Source organism: Nicotiana sylvestris, chromosome 6 (genome assembly GCF_000393655.2).
Source record: "Nicotiana sylvestris chromosome 6, ASM39365v2, whole genome shotgun sequence".
Classification (NCBI taxonomy): Eukaryota; Viridiplantae; Streptophyta; class Magnoliopsida; order Solanales; family Solanaceae; genus Nicotiana; species Nicotiana sylvestris.
The window spans coordinates 209,113,709-209,127,901 of NC_091062.1; the positions used below are offsets into that span (position 1 = coordinate 209,113,709).

Genomic DNA, 14,193 nt, shown 5'->3' on the forward strand with positions numbered 1-14,193 from the left:
ACGCTAAATATATATGAGGATATTAGGTCTTGTGAAACAATTCAAGTAGAACTAGTGTCAGATGAAAGATGTGTAGTTTTGGACCTGCTGTTCAAACACTTGAAAGTATAAAGTCAATGGTGTGTGCAATCACCTTTATCTATCTTATATGTCTAGCATGACATGAAAACTTGACGTAAATCTAAAGTCGTTAGATGACTGATATGACTTAATTTATGACAATCCTTGAATGATTTAAATCGCGTAAAGCATATAGAATTCTTGGTCATAAAGTACTACATTCTAAATGCAATCTGTGCACATTTGTATTTTGCTGTAACTATAAGCATGATAATATGATAACGAGATTTTTTTTACCTCTATAGAGATATTGAGAAGGCCATTCCACGACATTACAAAGGCATTATATATCCATCAAGAATGATTTTTTCAGGGTGCAATATATTCACTGGAGTTAATATGGATGATTTATTCACCAAATCTCTGCCGACGTCAATCTTCAAGAAGCTAGTGTACAAGATCAGGATGCGAATGCTTAAAGATGTGAATTGATGCTCTCATCATGGAGAGTTGATATGCGATGTATTCTTTTTCCCTTATAAGGTTTTGTCCCACTGAATTTTCCTTGCAAACTTTTGTAACGAGACAACAAAAGGCTTATTTCTAAACACGTGTATTCTTTTTCCTTCACTAAAACATTCAAGGGGAATTGTTATAAATAAAATTGTATTTAAGTGAATGTATATTGCTGTATGGACATTCTAAGAAATACACTGTATATATGCAGTGTTTTCTGACAAATTTCCAAAGAATCGTCATTGAAATATCTATACGTGTAGATATAGCAGACCCGAAGATCTCGCAAGACAAGAGTACGACATCGTATTTTCGGACTGATGGGGAACAAGAAGATATTACAGAAAGCAAAAAGACAAATAAAAAACGTATAATAATAGCAGCAAATAAAATGGGGTAAAGAGGATAAAATCACGGACTATTCAATTCCAATGGGATGATAAGCATCGTTGAAGCCGTGATGTAATCTTGGTGATGCTACTTATTCCATTTTCCCTTCTTGAGCCCAAACTCATGAAGGTCAAAAATAAAAAAATTACAAAAAGCTGAAATCTTGCAGTTTTTTTAATTATTTAATTCGTCCTATGTTGGATTAAGTTTTGCGGTTAATAATTCCCAATTTCTAGTCTCCAATGGAGCCTCGTGTTGGTAATAAGTTCCGGCTTGGCCGGAAAATCGGTAGCGGTTCTTTTGGAGAGATCTATCTCGGTAATATGAACACCTTTCATTCATTTTCAGGTTTCATTTTCTTTTTGGGGTTAGTTTAATTGGTGATTTTGTATGCTTTTCAGGGGCTAATGTTCAAACTAATGAAGAGGTTGCAATTAAGCTGGTAAGTTCAAAATTTGATCTTTTTTATTTCCCAATTCATAATCTATTAGTTCAAAGTTGTTACAGAAGTATAGTTCTGTAGTGTGTAGTCTCTGCTTTGGTAATTGAAAATGTAAAGAATATGTTTTGCTACTAAAAGCCTGCGAATTAGCTGTTATTCGATGATGGTAGGTTATGGTTAGCCACTAAAACAAACAATTATGTGGATGCACGGTTTGTGTTCAATTGCTAATTTTTTTTTGGGGGTGGGGGTGGGGGTAGGGGTAGGGGTATTAAGCTTAAGCTGTTAAAGAGAATGCATTTAGGTATACTTTAACATCCCTACTTATGTGCGGATGTGATTTTGCCAAGCACATGGAAATCTTTTCTTGATGAAGAGTGATAGTGAGGCTCAGACCCATGACCTTTGCTTGTTCTAGTAACGTATTAGTAAATGATTTGAGTAAGCAACCCAAAACCTTAAGATAATGAGTGGAGTGACTCAAGACCATTATAAACCCCTTGCAAGCCCTTACATAACCGTGTGGGACAATTTTATAACTCAACACCTCCCGCGCGCTTAGCTTCATTTGGGTTTCACTTGTGAACCTTAATGTGTGCTTTTGGGGTGGGAGAATAGGTTTACTAATGATTGGCTCTAGTACCATGTTAAATTGTGTGGCCGGCTCAATTTCTACGCGCATGGCATGAATCAAGCCCACTTTTGAGTTGCGTGTTAAAGATGTCATTAAGCAAATAAAGTTGTGCCATCTTTAATCGCTTAAGTGTTTAGATTAAATAAATACTCACACACTCAGCAAACAATGTTGACCATTTGATCGTTTGGTCGTATGATCAGAGTTTGGTTTAATGGGCTGGGTTCAAGAAGCTCTGTGTGGAATAAACATTTTTGTGTTATGAAGTAATGAAATAACCACCAAGTTTCGGGAAATGTATAAATTTGTGAAGAATTTGTTATACATAGTCCGGTTCTGATTTATTCTCTGGTTACTATCTACACCTTTGTTACTTAGCCTGCAATATGAGACTGAGTGGTGAATTTGCATGAACTAAGCAAGTTCCGTGGTTTTGAAGAAATGAAAACAGTTTCACTGCTTCACAATGGTCTTTCTGGAGTTTTTGATATAAAACTTGATAGATATTGCATATTAGATTTTAAATTGAAGTTGTGCCTGTAACTTGTTGATACTCATGATAATATTGTACAGAGCAGTTCTGCTAATGCTCGGTCATTCGCGACTTTCCTTCGATTGCTTCACTGAGGAAATGTTCTTTGATTTGCATGGCTAAGTTGCTGATTTCTTATTTCTTATACTCAGGAAAATGTGAAAACAAAGCATCCTCAACTATTATACGAAGCAAAGTTGTATAAAATACTACAAGGAGGAAGTAATTTCTCATATTCATGTTGCCTGCTTTTTCTTTTCTCAATACTCGATGCTTATTTCTTGTCCTTATCAGTTGGATTTCTTTTTTGATATTGGTAGCTGGAATCCCCAATTTAAAATGGTTTGGAGTTGAAGGAGATTATAATGCCCTTGTGATGGATTTGCTGGGGCCTAGTCTTGAAGATCTCTTCAACTTCTGCAGTAGGAAGCTGTCTTTAAAGACCGTTCTCATGCTCGCAGATCAGATGGTAAGAAGTTTTGCATTTCTTTATTTATTCCATTGACGATATAAAGAACTCTTCTCATCCTTGTCGATTTACAGATTAATCGGGTTGAATTTGTTCATGCCAAATCTTTTCTTCATCGAGATATAAAACCTGACAACTTTCTTATGGGATTAGGAAGACGTGCAAATCAGGTACTGGGATAAAATTTCTTATTTTGCTGCTTATTTCACCTATTGCAGGTATGGTATCTGTTGACTCCTAATTGCCATGGATTAATATAGGTCTATATGATTGATTTTGGGCTGGCTAAGAAGTATAGAGACTCATCAACTCATCAGCATATTCCATATAGGTCAGATCCCTTGGAACATTCTATGCGGCTGACTTTGGTTTGCTTAAGAAGATATAGTCCTTGAAATATGATCTTCATGCCCATGCGATTCCTATATGGTCCAAATAGAGTATTACTTTGAACATATACATGTTCTTATTTATACAGTCTAAATATAGTATATTTATATGGTCCAAATAGAGTAAATATTTAGTCTGTTTGATTACTTATGTGCTTCTGCTCGAATTATTTGTCTTTCAATTTATACGGACAAATTAATTAAACAAAAAAAAATGTACTAATTATGACAGCTTGACGCAACAAGGGGTTTCGTTCTAATGGAGAGAAGATTCTCGGGAGAAGAATTTTATATATATATATATATATATATATATATATATATATATATATATAAAATGTTGGTGGAATTTTTTATCGTTTAAAATAAATTTTATATTGATAAAATTATCATCAATTTTTTTAATATTTAGAACTTTAAGATTAACTAAAAGTATAGTTATTAAATCTTTTTTTTTATTTGAGTAGAAAGTCCTAAACTTTAAGTTCCAATAAGCTTATATAAATAATTTTCTTATTTAAACTATGTAACATAATTATAGTACCTTTTATGGTAATTTTCCTAATATTTATATTAATTCCAAGAGAATATAATATAAATTGATAATAACGATCATGAACTACCGTGATACTCTAAATTGTCACAAAGCCAAAATTGTCAAAACATCACAAAATTGTCACAAGGTCAGTTCGATCCCTCGCCTTAAGGATGACATGGTGATCTTCTACCACTGGCACCTTAGTGACTTTTGTTGCTTCGGGTGGCAACCCTTTTATTTAACCGATTTCGGGCATATAAATACATATATACATATAATTTCTACCGAAGCTTGCGGGTGGCGTACCACCCCCTCGGGCCTTAATAGATCCGCCCCTGCCCGTGGAATCGTACTTTTTTACTATGACCTCCCTCCATAGCATGCTCTTCTACCCCGAATCTCCACAGCCACTTCCCCAACAAAGCTCTATTGAATACCCTAAGATCTTTTACTCCAAGTCCACCCCACTTCTTTGGGGAAGTGACTGTCTGCCAATTCACTAGATAAACTTTCTAGTTCCATCCGCCGTATCCCAAAGAAAATTCCTTTGAAGCCGCTCCAATTTTTCTGTGATGCTCACAGGAGCTTGCAATAGGGACAAGTAATAGGTGGGCATACTCGATAAAGTGCTTTTAATAAGCACTTCCTTACCACCTTTTGACAAGTACAATTTCTGCCAACCTGCTAATCTTTGTTCTACCCTTTCGATCACTGAATTCCAAACCGTAGTATCCTTATGCGAAGCGCCCAATGGGAGACCCAGGTAAGTAGTGGGAAGAGAGCCTACCTTACATCTGAGAACATAAGATAGCATCGATGTTGGCAACCTCACCCACCGGGAAAATCTCACACTTGCCGAGGTTGACTTTGAGTCCTAATACTATCTGAAACCACTGCAGGACCTGCTTCAGGTAGGTCAACTGATCCATATCGGCATCACAGAAAACCTTGGTGTCATCCGCAAAAAGCAAATGAGAGACTCTTCGGGCACTGAGCACCCCGATCGAAGCTGAGAATCCTCTCAAGAAGCCTTCGCCCGCCGCACGATCCATCATTTTACTCAGAGCATCCATCACTAGAATGAATAGCATGGGGGATAGGGGGTCACCTTGCCCGAGACCCCTGGAGTTGCCAAAGAAACCACACTGACTACCATTAACCAGGACAAAGAATCTGATTGAGGAAATGCAGAACTTGATCCATCCCCTCCATCTTACCCCAAACCCCATCCGCATCATAATAAAATCCAGGAACTCCCAATTGACATGGTCGAAAGCCTTCTCAAGGTCTAACTTGCATAGTAAGCCAGGTTCTTTATTTTTCCTTCTGAAGTCTACAAGTTCATTTGCCACCAAAACAGCATCCAGGATCTGCCTACCTTCCACAAACGCATTCTGGAAGGACGAAACAGACACGTCAAGAACCTTCTGAGTCTATTGGATAGCACTTTAAAAATAATCTTGTAAATGCTCCCCATGAGACTAATAGGCCTGTAGTCTCTGATACAAGATGCACCTTCTTTCTTAGGCGCAATGGTAATAAAAGAAGCATTGATACTTCTCTCGAAAACACCATTCACGTGAAAGTATTCAATGGCTTCCATCAACTCCCCCTTAATGGTATCCCAACAGAGCTGGAAGAAGGCCAATGAGAAACCATCAGGTCCGGGGGCCTTATCACTAGCACAACTCGACACAGCCTCGTGCACCTCCTCCTCCTCGAAAGCCCTTTCTAGCCATTCCTTGTCTCCCTCTCCTATGTGGTTGAACTCTATTTCCCCCAAAGTAGACCTCCAACTAACTTCCTCTTTGTATAATTTCTCATACAACCCTACTATCGCCCCCTTTTACCTCCTCCTCTCCCTCAATCCTCACCCTATCCACAACTAAAGACTCTATGAAGTTTCTCCTTCGATTTGCAACCGCAACCCTGTGGAAAAACTTGGTATTCGAATCCCCCTCCTTTAACCAGAGCGCCCTCGATTTTTGTCGCCAACTAGTCTCCTGAGTTATTGCTAACTCGACTATTTCCCTCTTAACCTCCCCCAATCTCGCTTTCTCAGATTCATCTAACTCCCTCGCCCCTTCCCCTCTCTCTAATTTCCCCAATTCATGCATAGGCTTCCTCATTTTAATCTCTACCCTCTCAAAAACCTCCTTATTTCACCAAATAATCTCTCCCTTGAGCTATTTAAGTTTCTTCGAAAGACGGAATGAAGGTGTCCCTGATACCTCATAGCTTGTCCACCATTCTTTCACTTTATCACCAATTTTTTGGAACTTTCAACCATATGTTCTCTAATCGGAAAAGAGCATGCACCCCTCCTCCCTCTGCATCCATCTAGCAAGATAAGGTAAATGATTCGAAGTCAGCCTAGGTAAAGGAATCTGCAGCACATTCGGCATGGGCTTATCCCAGGAGGGCGATATTAGAAATCTATCAAGTCTAGACCTTGAGTTGGAATCCTCCGCCCTGGCCTAAGTAAACCTTTCCCCTGACAGAGGAAGATCAATGAGAAATTGATCATTGATGAAGTCAGAAAACTCCTCCATGGCCCTCTAAATCAGACTACACCCTAATCTCTTATTCGGGAATCTAATAGTGTTAAAGTCTCCCCCTAGAACCCATGGAATGTCCCATTCCCCCATAACATTGGCCAGTCCCTCCCAGAAAGACACCTTGGACCCTTCTCCTACCCGTCCGTGCACTCCCCCAAATCCCCACTCCATCCTACTCACTCTATCTTTGACAAGAGCTGCTAAAGAAAAAACTCCCTTCTTAATCTCCTTTACCTCCAAGCTTCTATCATCCCATATAAGAGGAATGCCCCCGGCACTTCCCGCTGCTGGGACCCTGTTATATTGTACCCAACTACCTCCTCAGACACTCCTCACAATCGCATCCGACAAAACTTCCATTTTAGTCTCCTGAAAACAAACTAGGTTGGCACTCCACTCTCTAACTCCCACTTTGATGATGACCCTTTTGTTTGGGTCATTCATCCCCCTCACATTCCATGAAAGAATCTTTAACTTCCATAAGTAACAATATCGCTCTTTTCCCCACCCCCCTAGCCGAGCTCCCTTCCTCCCTGTCACACACCCAACCCCTTCTTTGGTATACCATTACATCTCCTAAATTATTTTGCTTAACACCTTGACCCAACTCCCTCCTTGCACCATCATAAAAAGATTGTTGCTCAGTCTCCCTTAACAGTTCTAACACCCTATCTTCTTTCCTTTCAAAATAAACACCTAAAACTTCCCAAAGTTTAATGGTTTATCCTCTATCCAGAAGGACAAATCCCCTCCTTCAATCCGTGAGGAAATTGGACAAGCATCTTCTATATGTACTCTTTCCTTGCTCCTACCGGAGGAATACAAGACTATAGTATTGCTAGCAATAGGAACTTTAGGTGCCGGAAGGATCTCACCATTTCCTTGAGAGGCACCAATCTCTGAAATTAACACCCCGCTACTATAGGAATGTCCAGAAACGTCAGCAGGATAGCGGGAAGGAAGACATCATGGAACCTTTGGCGGCATATTAAATGGAATTGCTGGTCCGACACTAACATCAATTGGGGCATGCACAACAATCTCCCTAGAAGAAGAAGGAGCTTGAAGTGTAACCTCAGCACAGCTAAGCACATGAGAAGATGAGGGGGCGATGGAGTTGGGTCCATCAGAGGCGGGAGGCCGTGGAATAACATCACCAGCTTTAGCCAGTGCTGCCTCTGAAGCAGCGGCCATCAAAGAGGGGCACAGATCACTAGAGCTCGGTGAAGAAATACTACTGTGTGAAGCACCATTGGTAGAAGAAGAGGAGCGACTATTCCCATATGCTTAGGAGCGTTATCAGACGCCGCTTGAAATAATCTGTGCCCCTTAGGATCAATTCTAATAGAATTGGGAATAGTTGCTGGCCCATGTGTTGAGGCCCAGGCCTATACTTGCTGAAAACTTGCCCGACCCTATGATAATTAAAAGAGGACTGGCCCATTCTGCCTTTCCAGCCCCCATCACTAACCCAGGGGCACTCACGTCTTTTCCTGCTAATAAAATTTTGTCTTCTTCTCCCAAATTCAAACCCCCCGTCTCTTCTCGATCTAACTTTTGGTTCCGGCTTAGCCCACTGATCCGGTGAGGCCTCCCCTCCCCTCAAATACTGACTTCCCCTCCCCTCCATTCTATTTGACCTTCCCTTTTCTTCTGCCACTATCACATGCATAAAGATAGGGCTAAATTCAGGGCTCAACCAAACCCTATAACTCAAGTAGCCATCTTCCACCATAGTGGAGACAGAGACTCTGCCCCCTTTCCTCACCACAATCCTCACTCGCGAGAGATCGTGTAGGCTGCAAGTGACATCAATAAAACCCCCATAGATTTCCCCAATCTCCTTGAATAGGTCAAGACACCAAAGATGCACCGGGAGACCCATCATGTTGACCACAAATGTTTCGCCGGTGAAACGAGGGTCGAGACACCCATCATGTTCCACCCATTTGTCTAGCTTTAAGACCCATCGAACCACCTGTTTCCTTTGACAAGAATTTCTGAAGCTTGAGGCTCGTCGACAAATCGAAAGAGATATTGCGTGTCCCCCAATTGCGATATTTTCAGCCCGTCCTTGACATTCTATGCCTCTGCTGTCCAGTTCCTAACAACCTCTAGAGAACCAACCTATTTGGAGAAAGACCCAATCAGACAAGATTCCAAGAAACCCTTGCGCCTGAGAGTGTGCTCCTCAGACAGCAAGAAGTGCGGCTCCTGACCTACGTCGAGCTTTCGATGGCATCTTCCCCCAAGTTTTAAGGCTGGCCAAGAGGCAGCTTTGATGAAAGACATGTTTTCCAGTTTTTCTAGATTCTAGAGAGAAGTAGGGGCTTCTCTCTGTAGAATCCATCATATCTAAATGCGGCTGTCCCAAAAGCAAATTTAGGTTTACTTACTATAATCTCATTTTGAGAATAGCTATATCACCTTTCTATTTTTTTCTTCTATTAGTACTTATATTTTAAGCTTACTTCTAGTCATTCTTTTAACTATCCTTTTAATATGATCAAACTGCTTCTTGGTCTGCCTGCCACTACCTTTTAAGAGGCACGAAGCCACTAGAACTTCTTGAATGGGAATGAAGTAGTTTAAACAAGAACTTGTTTGCACTTTGTATTCCCTCCATCCCATCTTATGTGAAGGTATTACTACTTGGGAGTCCAACTGTTTTTCTTTGACTATGATTTTGTCAAGCTTTCTTTATTATTAACTATGTTTGACTTTTAATACTTTCATGCAGTTTTCAAATATATAGATTTTATTTTTTAAACTTGATGACTCTATGCCTGAATTCACACCGAAAATGAGGTGCTTTGACCCTCGTACTCTGAACCCCTTCACATAAATAAATTGGGATAGAGGGATTAACTGATTTTGTTAACAAATTTGCTGATAGGGAAACGGTGCTGACTTCCTTTTAAGTTTCTCTTCAGTTAAAGTGCTTGTCCTCTTTTTTTACTTTGATTATGTGTTGATAAAAGATTTGTCATTCTAGTTTCCATTGACTGGGAATGGTTGAATATGGTATATGATATGATGTAATCTTGAACTTTGTAACCTTTTGCAGTACCCTCTTGGTACTGCTTTATCAATGCAACACTTTACCTTATAAAAAAATGATATGGAACCGGATTTTCTTGATCTTTCCCAGTTTTTTTTTTTTTTTTTTTTGGTCATTCATTATTTCGTTGAATTGGAGTGGAGAGCTCGGTCAAGTTGTCTCTGTGTGACCTATAGGTCACGGGTTCGAGCCGTGAATCAACCACCCATATTTGCGTCAGGGTAGGCTGCGTACATTATTCTCCATTGGGGTGAGGCCTTACCCGGACCCTGCGTGAACGCGGAATTGTTTGTGCACCGGGCTGCTAATAGAAAGAATTGATGGCATCAACAATCTGGTATTGTCGTGCTTACTATAGAGGGTACCATCGTACTTACTGTAGAGGAAGTCATCTCTTTGTTTATAAAACATGTGCAATTCACAGAAACTCTTAACAGTGAATGTTTTGAATTAGGATTGATCATTCTTATTCTTAGCTCGTGAAGAAGTATATATTTATATATTGAATAATATAATTAATTTCATTGGATGCTTGTATTCTTAATTAGTGAATTAGCTTAAAGAGAGATCTTCCTCCAGGGCGTGGATGCATGATTTTAATTTATCTTTTAATGTGATACAGAGAAAACAAAAATTTGACAGGAACTGCTAGATACGCAAGCATGAATACTCATCTTGGCATTGGTAAGCTTTTGTTTTCTCTTACCTACTTGTACCCGTTTGTTTATATGGATTGTTTTTACTCTATTAAGCATGCTTGCCTTCTCTGAGTTGCCTCTGAACCATATAGAACAAAGTCGAAGGGATGATTTGGAATCGCTGGGTTATGTTCTAATGTACTTCTTAAGAGGAAGGTAAATGTTTCTCCCTCCAGATTTTCTTATATGTTTGGTCTTTTGCTCCTTTCATGACAGTCTTACATTATGCTTTCAAAAACATGTAGTCTCCCTTGGCAGGGGCTGAAAGCAGGCACTAAGAAACAGAAGTATGAGAAAATCAGTGAGAAGAAAGTATCAACATCAATAGAGGTAATTTATGCTCCATCAATTTTCATATGGTAGCTATTTATTTTTTTATTCAATAAAATGATAGTAGTGCAAATTTTCCTTTATAGACCTTGTGTAGGGGATATCCTGCAGAGTTTGCATCATATTTTCATTACTGTCGATCACTGAGATTTGATGATAAACCAGATTATGCTTATTTGAAGAGAATTTTCCGTGATCTTTTCATTCGTGAAGGTATGATCATTTCTGCTCTCCATGCCTTACTATTTCATCTACACAGAAGATACTACAACTAGTACTTCAATTTCAATGTTCTCAGAATTTGTTCTTCCATTTTTCTTCCCCTCTCTTCCTTTTCCTTTCTCTCTTCTATTTCAGGGTTTCAATTTGATTATATATTTGACTGGACCATTTTGAAATATCAGCAATCACAGCTTGCCAATCCTCCATCTCGTGCTCTTGTGAGTGGCTTAAATAAATTAGTTTATGTTGAATTGGCATCAAAATACGAAAATGAAATGATATTTTTGGGACAGGGTGGTACTGCTGGGCCAAGCTCAGGGATGCCTCATGCTCTTGTTAATGTTGAGAGGCAATCAGGTATGCTCCGGTACAAGGCACCCCTCTCCCCCCAACACCCCCTCCCCTCCCCTACCTAAAAATAAGAAAAAAATTATCCCTCCTCACGAAAAAAAGGGAAGGAAAACTAAGCAATCATTCTGTGCTAACTGCTGTAGTGCTGTGGCATAAAGTGGTCAGGAATACTTTTAACAGGGAGCTGGTAATTGATCTATTTTTTCTCTTTCCTACTTTATGGAACATGTCATCCTCAGCTCTGTTCAAGCTCTTCTATTAGTATGTATAAAAAAGGACAGCCTGGTGTACAAAGCATCCCGCATTCACGTAGGGTCCGGGGAAGAACTGCACCCAAGGGGTGTGATGCAGACAGCCTAACCTAATGCAAGCATTAGTGGTTGCTTCCACGGCTCGAACCCTTGACTTATAGGTCACGGGGAGACAACTTTACCGTTGCTCCAAGGTTCCCCTTCTCTATTAGTATGTATCTCTTGTTTCATAAACATAATGCAAAGATAAAACTAGAATCAGTTTGGATTAGTCCATCATATCATTTATTTTGGATGGCATGCCTATCCTGTTTATGGAAGTATACTACCTCTAAATCTGCTTGTTTCTTATTCCCTGGGAGCTATATATACATGCGACACTTATTATGCAGGTGGAGATGAAGGTCGACCAACTGGTTGGTCTTCGTCAAATCTTACACGTAATAAGAGCACAGGGCTGCATTTCAATTCTGGAAGCTTATTGAAGCAAAAAGGCACAGTTGCTAATGATTTATCCATGGGTAAAGAGGTCCGTCCTCCTCTCTCCCTATTTTGAACCCTTTGTCCTGTTTCGGATGGGGTTGGAAAAGCGTAATACTATTGCAAATAAATTCTGTGGCAATTTTTACTTATTATAAGTTGATGTGACTGCATTTAGCTTTATCTGGCTGTATAAAGCTAGTTTCTGTAGCAATCCTAATCTATCGAGTACTTCGGCACGAGGATGGATGCATGCAGTTCCCAAAGTATAAGCAAAAATCCTGAAGTTTGTGGGGCAATTTTAATTAACCGAGTGCTTCACCAAGTAGAGGATAAATCCTGCAGTTCCCGAAGGATTAAAATTCCTAAATCACTTCCTCAATTATTTCATCCTGAAAAATCATTTGATGGGTGCAACTCTTTTTGGTCTCTAGGTTTTTCTTTTAAGTTTGTGGGTTTTGGGGGGGGGGGGTTGCAAAGTAGATATGGAATAATTAGAGCATGAAATGTTGTGCCTCTAAAGCTCATGTGGGTTTTTTGGAGGTAAAGGAGCAGGAGAGCTTTTAAAGCAAAGGAACATGACTTTGTAAAGCTTAGGGCTTATCTATATTTTGCTCAACTTTTGGAGTTCCCGCGAAGTTCCTATAGGGATAGAGGATTGGGTGTCTTTATAGAGAACCATATTTTTGTGTAGGCTTTCTGCTTCGTATACCTTTTATATATTTGGGTTTCCCCAACAACACCAGTAAATTATTACTTCCATTAAGAAAATGGTGAAGTGGAATAAGATTAAAGTCTCCCTTGGCAATCATGAAGAGACAGGCGGATGTAGTGCTTTAGTTACGAAGAATAAAAAGAAAGAAGTGGCACAAGGGCATTGAACAACCATACCCCCCCCCCCCCCCCGTCCCAGAAAACACAGGAAATGAGGTGATAAAAATTGGCCCTCCTCTTCAGATATTCACCCTTCTCTATGGATATTGTTTTCTGGATCTCCTTCACGGAGTGATTGATGATTGGCTATAGGTTAGACGGCCAAAAGGGTGGTGTGGTTTGTCTGTATGACAAAGAAAAGATGGGTGCACAGTTAGGGGTTGGCATTATGTTACCTTTATTTCTATTTCTTCTACACGTGTGCTTGGTCATCGTGGAACATGAGAGAAATCCTGTATTCATTTGATATTTCTTCAATATAACTGCCAACGGGAGATCAAATAGGTGGCATACATTAAGAATCGGAATTTAGTACAAATACGGATTCACAGCTTACACTTTGGGGAATACGCTCAAAACCTACGCATGTTTTATGATCTGTAGCTACCGGTAAACGTAACAGAATTTGACTGAGTTTTTGTTTGCAGTTATCCAGTTCTAATTTTTTCCGGTCAAGTGGACCATCAAGGCGTCCAGTTGTCTCAAGCATCCGAGACCCAGTGATTGCTGGGGGTGAACCTGACCTCTCCGGCACTCGGACAAAAGATGCAAGTCCGGGACCATTGCGTAAAGTATCCAGTGCTGCACGGAGGAGTTCACCAGTTGTGTCCTCAGATCACAAGCGCAGCTCCTCTATCAAAAACGCCAATATAAAGAATTTAGAGTCCACCGTCAAGGGAATAGAGGGTTTAAGTTTTCGATGATGAGGGACTGCATTAGTAGCTGCGCTTTGTCTCAGTTCTCTGTTCACTGTAAATTTTGGCACACCAACTTGGGGAAGGAAGAGTGCTGATATTAGTTGCTGCCAGGAAGTACCATAAAGCTGAATTATACAATTAAAATTTGGGATGCATTTGCAAAGGCACAGTTAAGGATATGATGGGGTTGCAGAGCCAAACTCACAGATCCCAGTTTATGCTTGTCCATACAGTTGTATGCACTTTCCATATTCTTTTTCATCTCTATCTCTTGCTTGTTCTTGTTCTGCCGTGGTATTCTTGTTGATGTCATGTTGTGAATTATGAAGATGGTCATGTATAATTGCCTCCAAATGATGTATTTCTTTGTTTTAAACATGAGCAAACTGTTCTTTGTTCAAGCTACTTTAATGTCAGTCGATCACTGCGTGGTCAATTTAGGGGTCTTAGCCGGTGATTCGGGCCGTTTCCCTCTCGACGAAGAATTGTCATATTGGTATTTGGTTGATATTGGCCTATGTTATTTGTGTCATATCTGAGACAGTAATTTATTGGAATTTTTACCCCTTATAGAAAACCTTAGTACCCTATTTATTTTAAATAAATACCATTTTAAAATATTGCATCCTATAGATACCTTT

General features: G+C 39.8%; 1 protein-coding gene across 1 annotated transcript; it reads left to right on the plus strand.

Annotated features, from left to right (window-relative positions):
* The first annotated feature begins 977 nt into the window (after window positions 1–977).
* Window positions 978–13,953, plus strand: LOC104244509 (casein kinase 1-like protein 2). The gene is made up of 14 exons (XM_009799947.2): window positions 978–1,284; window positions 1,368–1,408; window positions 2,727–2,796; window positions 2,895–3,043; window positions 3,118–3,213; window positions 3,304–3,374; window positions 10,212–10,273; window positions 10,380–10,443; window positions 10,533–10,617; window positions 10,704–10,830; window positions 10,975–11,057; window positions 11,133–11,196; window positions 11,834–11,970; window positions 13,283–13,953. The coding sequence occupies exons 1-14, from the start codon at window positions 1,209–1,211 to the stop codon at window positions 13,556–13,558; spliced, it is 1,401 nt and encodes a 466-aa protein (XP_009798249.1). The 5' UTR covers window positions 978–1,208; the 3' UTR covers window positions 13,559–13,953.
* The last annotated feature ends 240 nt before the right edge of the window (window positions 13,954–14,193 follow it).

Bases quoted from the DNA above. Each gene is read 5' to 3' on its own strand.
- LOC104244509 (XM_009799947.2), top strand. From the start codon at position 1,209: ATGGAGCCTCGTGTTGGTAATAAGTTCCGGCTTGGCCGGAAAATCGGT. The intron at 2,797-2,894 runs GTAATTTCTCAT...TGATATTGGTAG, and splicing joins TAAAATACTACAAGGAGGAA to CTGGAATCCCCAATTTAAAA. The intron at 3,214-3,303 runs GTACTGGGATAA...GGATTAATATAG, and splicing joins TAGGAAGACGTGCAAATCAG to GTCTATATGATTGATTTTGG.